Raw genomic sequence first — 11742 nt, forward strand, 5'->3', positions numbered from 1 at the left:
TAAGTAAAAGTCTAAGTAGAATACCAAGTGCTTTCAGGACGCAAAAATGGTCAGTGGCTACATAGGCTGTCAGAGATAATACAATTTAAAATACATACTGTGGGCTTTAAAGGTTAAACTTCAAATAATAATTTCCATTTTCATAACATCCGCATTCCAATGTCCGTATTCAGTATGTTGGCTCTCGGTGTGTGCACATGGGCTGACATAAGAGTGTGTTTATGTATCTGACTTAAAGCTCAGCCTCCCCCTGAGCCTCATGTGTCGCTTTAATGTTGACGGTGGTGGTTGATCGCTTCATGAGATGTACACGAAAGCCAGAGTCGGTTTTTGCCCTCCCCCATACACACACACACCAATATCCCCAACCCAAACAAATCCCTTGAAATCTGGAAGAGAAGCAGACACTCGGGAGCAGCTGCAAAACAGGATGCCCTTGAGAACAGGACACTCCACCCAACATGGCCTGAATAAACATTTCTGTCAGAGAGCAGAGGGGTGGAGCAGAGAGCACGCACTGTACAGGGAGAAATGACAAAGAGAGGGGTACGCAAAGCCAAGTAAAAGTTCAAGATGTTTAAGTATTATGAAGTGACACCAAACTGCCCTTGTTATAAAGAAGAAAAAGCTGCACAATTATCATGCTCTGTTCATGTGACCATAACTTAGACATGACTCTGGTGAAGATGGCCCAAATAAACCTCCTAGGTGGTCTCGGGGCAACAATGTGTCACTGTGCCCCCATTGACCCCTATTATACATGGCAGTTTCATTATTTCCCAAGGCACCCAGACATCATCCTAAAGCTGAAATGTTTAGCTGATTAACAGACAGATAATTGGCGACATTTTTGATAACTGATTCATTGTTTAAGTCATTTTAAGCATTAATGCCAGAGATTCACTGGTACTATTTTCTCAAATGTGAATATTTCCTGGTTTCCCAGTTTTCTCTGATGCTAAACTTAACATTGTTGGGTTTTTGACCACAACATTTTTTTACTCTTTTCTTACATTATATACACTGACCAATCAATAGATTTATATTGGAATAATTGTCAGATGTATTGATTGAAAATAATTGTTGGTTGCAGCCTTACAGAACTTGATGTAGTAATTCTACCTGGCCTGAGGTTTTCTGTAGTTTAAGGACTTAGCACACAGTAAGAAATTAAAGGAATTTGTTCAAACAAACTTTACAACTAATGAGCTAAAAAAGTTTATGCCTTAAGGCTAGTTTTGGACCAGGACCACAGGACGGCAGACCCATCATAGCTGGTATTCTATTTCAGTGGAGTAAATTTCCTACATTTTTACAGTTTAAATTGTATATAGTTGGCATCAAGTTGTGTAGGCCCACATGATATGGAGTGAACCTGGGACTTTTGGGGCCTCCAGAGGACTGGGGCCCCTGGGCAGTTTCCTAGGTTGGTTCAGCCTTGGTGAAGACACTAAGATGAGTCCCAGATAAGTCCAATTTTTGAGACTCAGTCCAAATGGGTTTGAAACTAAGCCAAGATTGTGACCAAAAAAGACAAAATGATCCCCCAGTCATTGTTTTTTATACTGTTGTCATACTCATAGTGTGAATCACTGGCTATAAAAGTCACAAATCATAAAAATACACTCAGCTAGTACAGTCCTTCAGTCAGTCCTTTAGGAAAGTGCTTAAAATAAGCATCACATATAAAAAATAAAAAAAACCAGCATGTGAAGAGGAACTTGTCTTAGAACATCTTTTGGACTCGTTTGAAACCAATGGGGGTCATTACCAGGACTTTAGAAATACTGAGGTCATGGGTTCAGATTCCCCCAGTAGAACCACAGTCCCTCAAGAGAATAACTGTCAACCAAGCTCAGTAAAATTACCACATATTAAAGAAACAAGTCACACATTTCATTCATTCAACCACTTTCTGTTCAAATTTGAAGATATTTAAACTAAAATTATATCGGAATCAATAAAAACAACAAGTATGTCCAATATTTGTGTACACAAACTCATCTTCATGTCATTAAACCCCCCAAACTCCCAGATTCCTACAAAAACAGTATTTCCAAGGATGTGAACTCAGTGTCCTCAATGGTAGCTATGGCCCTGGAAACAAAAGACCGTATTAAAAGAGACTGGTGGCCAAGACTGAGACGACTGAGACAGCACAATTACTATAGTCCTGACAAGTACTGGACTGAGAGCACCAGCCCCAAAAAATATATTAAGTAAATGTACATAAAAAAGAACTGCTCCTAAACAATAAAGCAGCACAAACATAATTTTCGCTGCTACTTAAACCAGTTGCTAGCCATGTCATCGGTTGGGTATGACGAAATATTGCACTATGCCAAAACTTATAGTCTGAATAAGATCTTATCCTTTTAAATGTGATAGGGATTAAGCACTCAGCAGAAAGTGTCAGAAATCTTCCACTGTGCTGTGAACTTTAAAGAAAAATACTTAATTTTGCATCTGAGCTGTGCACTTTGGTAATATGTTAACAGTTTTCAGCTATTGCCCCCACTGGTTACAACTATTTAAGTGCATTTGGAAATTTTGGCCATAAATGATTATTCATTTCAAGGTCTTTGCAGTGCTTTAGGGTATGCTCCGTTGACGCTTTAAAGAGCTCAAAAATCACAAGTTAAGGCTTTTGGGGGCGATGGGGAGTGGGGTGGGGGGGTGGGAGACTGCTCACAGTGGGCTGAAAGTAGATGGCGCAAGACGGAGCAAAGGAGCCAGAGGAGTGCAGGAGGAGACAGTGGAAGTGTGGGTCGGCCCCTGAGACATATACTGAGTGGATGTGGAATGACAGCACAAGCCCAATTAGTCTTGGATGCCAGGGCTGCTACAGGGAGGTCGGTGCAAGTGATCAAGCCATTCATGCATTCAAGCACTCGCCCGCAGGCATTCTCTGCCGACAGCCTGGGTAAAGTTACTCGATCACTGCTTCTGCCGGACTCCTGATCTCTCTCATACTGCTACCTCTGCTTTCCCCCTCTTCCTTCCTTCCTTCCTTCCCTCCCTCCTCTCTCCTGAAATGTGCTGCCTCACCCATTCCCATTTCTTACTTTTTTCACACTAATCCTCAATTGCTTCTCTTATCGGTTTCTCTCTTTTTCCTCACACATTCACATGCATTAGCACACCCTCTTTTGAGGACATTAACACATTCTACTTGAAAGCCTGACCATGCCTTAACACCAAAAGTGCCACTCCCTCTGTCCTTTACACCCTCCCACTTGTTTCCCTTCCCCAGAGCTCGAGTATTACCTCATCCCACTCAGAAGCAAAGGAAGGCATGCGCTCCATGGATGGCTGCCCAGAGCTGCAGTTAGACACCGACCCACTGCGGCCAGCCAGACCTCCATCCTCTTCTCCAAGTGGTGACGCCAACAAGTCAGAGTCTGACTTGGACAAGCTTCGAATGAGCCCCAGGTCTGCAGGTCTGACTCTGCCTGTCGCAGCTGATGAAGACTCGGTTGAAACTTCACTTGAGTCCTTGATGTCAGCATTTGGATTCTGGATCCCCTTGGCGGGGCTGGCATCCGGCGTGCACTGTGCCATTGTTTTGGAGCTGCCAAGAGCAGCTCAGGGTCCTCAGTTTCCTGCAGTACTCTGACTTGTTTAGGCAGTCCGGAGAGTGATTCAAGGTCTTTGCGGAGCTTTAAAACTTCTGGTGGTGGAAAGCCAGTCAATGGTAGTGCTGAAAGAAACAGAACAGTGAAATATAACTACTGTAGACTGGGGAAATCTGCCTGCACTCCAAATGACTCAAACTCATGCTATTGTTTGGAGGGAAAGGGAGCATATAAGTGAGAGACTTGTGCACAGAAACAAGCATCAAGGTCCACCCACTAGTTGTATCCTGTTGCCCTCCCCTTAGTGACTAGCTGCCTCAGAGTACCCCTCCTTTATCCTCTCGGCTGTGACTTTTCTTTTGATACTCCTACAGTTACTTTTCTCATTAGTTCATGTATCTTATGTGGTCATGCAATTCCTGGAAGGCAATATTCCCAGTAGAATCTGAAATAAGAAACCAGGATTAGATGAAGCAAGAAGCATGTATACACAAAACTATGAGCATCTACATCAGACACACCACTGTGTATACGACTCAGAAACACGTGGATAAATTAAATCTGTAGTGCTTTAAGATATAGCCTGATGCCTGACTCAATCAGCTGAAATCAGCCCAACACAAAGTCTCAGAGTAAGACATCAAAAAAGCCGCTGCATCCTCTTACCTGCTGATTTATTTAGCCATGGTTCCTTCCCTGCTTCGTGTGTTTGTGTCCATCCTGTTCTGAGATTGTTCTCAGACTCTTCAGGAGGACCGGCTCTGTCCCATGGTGAGGATCAGAGGGGACGGGAGGATCCCAAAGCCTGGCCTTATTCAGACTGACAGCTGGGGTAATCAGTTTACTGACGCACTGGGTGGCTGCTCCATTTTAAAGGAGGGACAGACGGGATTCCTCCTTTGCTGTCTTTGTGTGTTTCCGAGAGTGTGTTTGTTCAGGAGACTGAGGTTACTGAGTTGAGATTACTTTTGTTATTGTTGTGCAGACATAAATAATAAGAAATAATATTTCAGACCTTTGTTGAACCAGCATCTGTCTGTCTTTTCTATCTAGCATTGGTCCAACTCTGTCATTGACCTGAAGCAGAAAATAAAGGATGTTCCTCTGGATGGGTCTCTTATTTTTCCTCTGGAAATTCTGCCTGACCAGGAGATTCATCTCTCATAGGCTTTCATATACATATTTCAATGTCACACATCCAATTGTGGCTAAAGTGGTGACATTTCACAATGATGAAACACTGATCTCGATGCCAAAGTCATTAGATGTGATACATTTGATAAATGCCATTAGGTGTTTTTATTGCTATCTCTGACATGGTTGTCTACGGGGAATGTTTACTCTTGGGATCAGCAGTGGTTTGAAAAAATGTAAAATGTAAAAAAGAAAAAAGATGTCATACATGCTATGCTATTCATGACTCTTCTGAAAAGGATCTGATGCTGACAAAAGGGTCTCTTGCGAGGCATCCTTAGTATTCACAGGCAATCGTAGCCATGCACAGCGCGCCTCTGTGCCCTGTGCCCTCAATCAGCCAAGTTCCTTGCATGCTCACCTCTTCCCTATGGGCAGCATTGGTATGTGCATGACAGAAAAATAACGTCCTTCGCTTGCCAAAGAGAGTTCACACAGTCGCACACTGCTTAGCTGGCAATAACAAAAGCCACATCTAATGAAGCACGTAGAACTGCACATCTAATGATCTGTATGACTGTGATGAGGATGAAGCAGTTTAAGGTATCCACATCTTCTGTGCCATTTTAAACAATAGAAGCTCTGGAATTCAACATGTTTCAAGATAATGATGTCTTCACGGCATATTAGAGCGACTAAAATAAAACATGCATCCCCTCCTTCAGCTGGCTGGCTGCTGAGCCTCGGGGTAAAGACAGCGGTGACTCATGAACACTCTTCTCTAACAAAGACATGCACACTGTGCAAGTCACAGAGAGGCAGCGCATACAGTAAACACACACACACACACTGGAGTGCAATGTTTTCATGCCCACAGTGTTTGTGTGTGTGTGTCTGTGTTTTTGGACTGTGTTTGTGTGTGTGTGTGTGCGTGTGTGTGTGTGTGGGTTGTGTGCACCTAAATTGTTTGTGCTCCCTGACACACGGATGCCTTTTCAGGATTCTTGTGTGTGTTTGTGACATTCGTTCCACCTGCTGTTATGTGTCCCCAGGTCCACAATTGACATTTTTAATAACACTGCGCAACTTTTGAAACCACTTTTCTCACCACTCCAGCCTATAAATCATTATCCTTCTCTGCAATTTGGTGCCCTCCAGTTCCCACCTGATCAGCCGCTATTACGCAGACAGAGAATGAGGCCATTGGGTAAAGATCTAATAAAGTTAATCAACCTAGGAAGCTATTACCTGAAGATAGGCTGTCTGGCTTCAAACAAATCTGCAAATTGCAACAAAACTGCAAATCAGCTACTCGTGTACGCCATAAACCGTGCTGTACAATTCCCTGTGTGCCTGTCAGATGACAGTCATATGGTTCACTCTCTGAAATCCCACTGCACTGTGTTTGGCTTGTTCTCCTTAGAGAGTCTGAGAGGACGTTAACCCGAGAGTCACGCACAAGAATGCTCTGATGCTGACCTTTGAGGCCATCAGTTCCCCAAGGCAGCGGTGGTGCCATTCATCCAAGAGATCAATTTCAGAGCCCCGAAATCTGGGAATTCATACTGTTCATCGCTGGACAAGCAGGAAAATCCAAGAAATAATAATGTACAAGATCAAGTAATGCTTAGAAGTAGAGAGAGGTCATTTACAGGCCAACAGCATATTCTGTATATATAGTACTATGGTTTAAATTTCAAAACAAATTCAACATGAAGGCAGAAAAAATGACATTATTTTTGGTGGTGTCTCACTTTGTAAAGACACACTTCAAATATTGCTTCATTGTAAAAGTAACTTCAAAGTTGAGGGATAAAATAAATCACTTCAGTGGAGGCAACAGCAAAGCTACCTGCTGTTCGCTTGGAACGGCTAAAAGATGCGACGCCTGTGAAAGCTTTCCAGCAGACGTGGACAGAGCTGACCTCTCTGCAGGGAAATGGGAGGGCAAGTGTGCATGGCTGAGTGAAGACGTAGTGCTGGATATCCATCAGCGTTAGAGACGGGGAGCGAGAAAAAGACACTGGAGGGTAGAGATACAATCTTTTCTCAGCGCCTAACTGGGTTTAGTTGGTAATCTCACTGGGTTATTCTGTGAATTTCCCCAAATAACCTCTTATCAGAAGCATCTGCAGCACGTGTAGATTATGGGGGAAATTGACACGAGGTTCCGTAAAGATTTGGTGTAGAGTGGTTTACTGGCTTTTTTAACCACACTAGTGGCATTTCTCCAGGGTTGGCAACGTTGGTTGGCTTTAAGGAAGTGTCTCAACAACTATGAAATTTTGTATGAAATATCCATGATCCCCTGACTTTTCCTCCAGTTCAGCCCTGAAGTTGACATTTGTGATCTTGAGTGAAATGTCTTGACACTTCTCGGATGGATAAGTCCAATACATTCATGTTTCCCTGAGGATGAATTGTAATAATTGTAATAATTTCCATTTAGAAATATTCATCTTGTCCTGTGGCATCTTGTTTGAATACTGTCTTTATAATAAAAGAACAAGTTTTCAAAGCTGAGAAAGCTTTAGCAGGCACCTTGGCCTTTTACTGCAGCAGCAGTCACACAGTGGAATACATCACTCCTATTACTAATCAATGTTTTTAGTGTGAAGGCTACTGGATAAACAGGATGTGATCTGAATCTGAAGGCTCGAAAAAAGTGGTGATAGTTGGTAGATGCCTTTGAACAAGATGGATTGTGTATTAGACACATATTAAAATGTAAATTAGAGAGCAATCAATCCTGAGCGGGACATTCCAGCACTGCTGCTGTGAATTCTCACCTTCAGAAAATGGTTATCAGTGATGTTGCTGCAGCATTTCCACTGCATCCTTTTCAAAAGGAAAACATTTTTTTGGTCTAGTGTGATAAGGGATTGCTCATTCTTTTCTATCACGCTGCGTGGCATCATGTGCCACAACAACTGCTGCTGGCCACATAAGGAAAAAGATAAATGTAACAGATAAATTTAGCATGCCGGAAAGATCGGAATCAATGTGCAACGTGGAATTCAGCTGTAGTTCCGGCATTTGTATGTAAGACGAGAAACGATGGCATGATATCCCGTGTGCAAGAGGCATATGTGTACATGCAGGTGTGTGTTCTCCTGCTGCGCATTCATGTATGGATACATGCACGCGTGTTTATGTGTGCGCATGGTTGTGTATGTATGCACACAGGGGTAAATGTTGGTGTTGAAGCCAGAGGCATGCAGAGCTTCCTGTGTTAGGTTAATGCTCTCTTTGGTGCTTTCAGTGAAAACAACGGGCACAGCTCCATGTTTCTGAATTTCCCATCAGGGGGTGTGATGATGACAATGGCCACTGACAGATTAAACACATTCCCTGCTTTATTGCAGTTGGCAAAGAATTTAAAAGGAAAAGAAGAAAAAAAATGCAAGCAAGAATATACAATTTAATCTAATGACTAACAATCGTCCACATCTTATCAAAGGTACATGGGCAGAGAATGAAGGAGGGATGCATTTAAATTCAGAGAGAAGAAAGGAGAAAAGGGAATATGTGAGCGTAAGATGCAGAGAGCCACAGCTGCGAGCAGGTAGAGCGAGGACGAGAAGGCAGGGTAATTAATCCACAGATAATGCGGACGGTTCACAGCCAGGTCACTCGCAGTGTAACACCACCATAATAGCTGCCCTTGACAAGCTCCATATCCAGAGACTACTGGAGATATATGTCTTAATGATGGTAATGATATCAGCAGTCATGAATCAATTGGACATGCTCAATATATTCAGCTGAGAGTCAAGAAATCTATTGTCAAGGAAGTGATACTTTAAAACAATCCACCTCCATATAATGCAACGGCGCACACAGCACTTTTGAAGGAAAATCCAGCGTTTGCACAAACTCAAGCTACAAAATACTACAGGAATCTCTTTCTACTATAATGTTGTTTTCCCTGTTGCAAAAAAAAAACAAACCCTGCCTACTGTCTTTTATGTGCAAAAGTTTATTGCTGTGGTTAAATCTGTCTTCATCTTCAGATACAGCGCTTAGCCACAGGCTTTTAGCCTTTTTAACTGTTGGACATCAAAGAATTTTAGAGAGTAAGAATCCTTTCTTTCCTTAAAAATAGACTCTGCCCTTGACTCTATATTGAGCACATTTTTAGAAGCAATTTCACTTGTTGCTGGAGTAAAAGGCGAGACAGCACTCTTGTATTCAGTCCCAGCTTTCTGTTATGACTACGTCAGATTTAAAAGGTGAGATGACTGGAGATTTTTTTTTTTTGTTTTTTTGCTTTAGCCTTGGTCATTTTTATTTTTAGAAAGAGAAAGTGTTCTTATTGTTTTGTGCAAATGAAATATGTTATTTCTGTATCTTGTAAAGTTCAGTCAGTAATTAAGACTGTGAGTCTGGAAATGAACAACCCCTCAGAGAAGCATGACTTGAACAACGTGACCGCTCTAATGGCGATAAAATGTCAGCGGATTCTCTGAAAATGAATAAAAATGGGCCTGGAAATGGTTTGGGTTTTGTTTTAAGGGCTGGAAAAAGTTAATTTAGAGGAGAAATGACTAACTCAAATTTTTGGCAGAAGAAAGAAGGAAGCAAAGCACAGGAGCCAGCAGTGGCAAGCAGTCAGTACACGATAAAGACGGGTTTTGCTCATTTCTAACAAGAGCTGAGTCCTTGTATTAAACACCATTACATGCATGAATGAGATGGTAACAGATGATGGGTTTTTCAATTCCACCTTGGGCCATATTGACTGGCAGAAGGGAACAACAGAAATTTCTGTAGGGGAGATAAGCAGAGAGACACTTGATTGCAAAGACAGCTTCCCAATAGAAACAATTTGGGATACTTGAGGCAGTTTGACGTACGCCTCTGAGACTGGAAACCAAGTCATTTGTGAAAACTTCTTTCTGTCTGCATGTAATCTTTCCTGATCTTTATAGATAAAAAGGCGGATTGTGCACCTTCATTCTGGATTCATCATGTTGTGCAATTGTGTAAAAGTGAAAAGGGCTGAACGGAAAGGATTTATGATTGTTCACGTTGCTTCTGGTGAGAAGAAAGATGGAGTAGTTATGAAGCTCCATCTTCATTTCTTGATGCCTGCACAGCAACAACACACGTTCTGCAGAAATCAATGACTCCCTCTGGAAAAACAGTACACATTGTAATTTTAACAGAAAGCACAGAAGCAGCCAAGTTGAGAATAAAGCTTTTAAAGTTTTCAGGGTGGCTGGCAGACTACATAATAGACACAAAGTTTGTATTCCTTCATTTATGCCTTTTTAGGCTGATTATTTTACTCAGATATGCAGGTACTGCACTCTGCCTTTGAATAATCTTGACAGAACACAAGGGGAAAATGCCAACAAGATGTTCATTCAGCTTTTAGGAGAATAAACTTTCATTTGATTCTTTTATTATTCTAAATCAATACATTAATGTATGATTGAATACAATTAAATACGAGATTTAAAGGTGGCTTAACCACTCTCCTCCGTCATGACTGGACTCATCTACTGCCTCAGTTAGTTATGTGGAATAAAACACTGAATTACCAAGATGTCAGTTCACCAAAACTGATATTTTTCAATCAGAAATAACATGTAACAGCTGTGGAAAAATTATAGCTACCTTTCACTTGATATAGCCAGAGTGCAGTTACGGTGGTTTGGCCTGGTTTCTCATCCTGTTTTGTAGTTAGTGCAACTACTGAAGGCTGTTTTCACAGAAATTACACATTTCCATGGAATAATATATTTTTAAAATGGTGAAACAGATGTCAAAAAGTCACTTTTGACCAAATATGTAGTTGCTGCTTTTTGTCTTTATAGGGCACATAGATTTAAAAGAGCCTTTATAGTCTTAGTGGCTCAGTAGGTCTTAAAGCGTAGTCTTTCATTTTCTGAAATAATCACTGAATGTTAACCTTCAGACAGTGGCACTTTCCAGCTTCATGTTGCGTATGTTGCTTTGAAGTAGAAAACAAAACAGGGTCGGAGCATAAGTGCAGCAAATGAAGTAATGGTTGAACTACAACAACATCACATGAACACAGGGACAGACCGACCCAGGCAAAGGGATATAAGATGCAGAGAAATAATCACTGTGATGGCACATCAGCTATGGGCCGGGGAGCTATTTTTATATGCATGTATGGATAAGAACCATATGTTTGAGGTGATGAGGACCCTGATAAAAAATTCAAGTCCTTTAGTTGGAGGTGAGATTATATGAAAAATTAATGAAGTTGGGTAACTCCAAATTTAGACTGTCAGAATTGGGGAAAACAAAAACACAGAGAGAATAAAGAGAGAATATATGAATCTCATCACCTGCTGTTAATCATTATACCAACATTCGGATAGCCTATGTCTTAAAGATGATCGGTCAAGTAAAATATTTGATTCATTTGAATGTACTTTATTATATAACCACAATATTGAAACTAGATATTTAATTGATAAAAAAAAAAAACATTGCCTTTTAACATTTAACTGTGGTGCCTTTTTCTGCTTTCTTGTTTCATATAGCACTTTAAGTTTCATTTCTTTTCTCACATAAAGTGCCACATAAATGCTTTCCAGCTGTCGTGGAATTTGTTGAAGTTCAAATTTATTTTTTCATAAATGTTCTTGTCCATGTTGTCTTAAAAGAAGAGCTTCATGGTTCATTCCTAATCTCAGACACTGACTGATATGATCAAAAGATTCAGAACACAGACTACTGCTGTTCCTGAAGTCAAGAATGAACTTTGGGTGCATCCTGGTGACCTTTAGGGTTTAAGGTGCTGACCATGCAATTGCAACGTTGCCAACTCAAGTACGGCTAATGAAGGAATAAAATATGTGTAACCCAGGTACAACAAAGGGTTAACTGTTAATAATGTGTTATTGTAATGTTACTGTTTATTCAGAATGAGTGTAGAAATAATCAGCCACTCAGAATGCATAGTTCACTAAGTCCCGCCCCTAGCTGAACATAATTGACAGGTCACTATGCACCTGCGTAATCGGGTCGCGTGTGTGAGACAGAGAGACATGTA

At 41.2% G+C, this 11742-nt stretch overlaps 1 protein-coding gene across 5 annotated transcripts in view; it reads right to left on the reverse strand.

Moving 5' to 3' along the window:
- Positions 1 to 3861, reverse strand: part of anks1ab (ankyrin repeat and sterile alpha motif domain containing 1Ab) — a 41441-nt gene extending 37580 nt beyond the window's left edge. For 3 of the 5 annotated variants that reach the window (XR_015437505.1, XR_015437504.1, XM_087175148.1), the window contains exon 1: positions 3268 to 3859. Coding sequence is in view for 3 of the 5 variants with exons in the window: in XM_087175148.1 (XP_087031274.1) it covers positions 3268 to 3561 (294 nt within the window). In the remaining 2 variants the exon portion in view is untranslated. Of the gene's footprint in view, positions 1 to 3267 lie in introns of all 5 variants that reach the window. The other 2 variants (XM_087175149.1, XM_087175150.1) reach the window with 2 other exon arrangements.
- Positions 3862 to 11742: the final 7881 nt, after the last annotated feature.

Source organism: Seriola lalandi, unplaced genomic scaffold (assembly GCF_002814215.2).
Source record: "Seriola lalandi dorsalis isolate HSWRI2012SDOR001 ecotype SW California unplaced genomic scaffold, Sedor1 jcf7180002054420, whole genome shotgun sequence".
Lineage (NCBI taxonomy): Eukaryota > Metazoa > Chordata > Actinopteri > Carangiformes > Carangidae > Seriola > Seriola lalandi.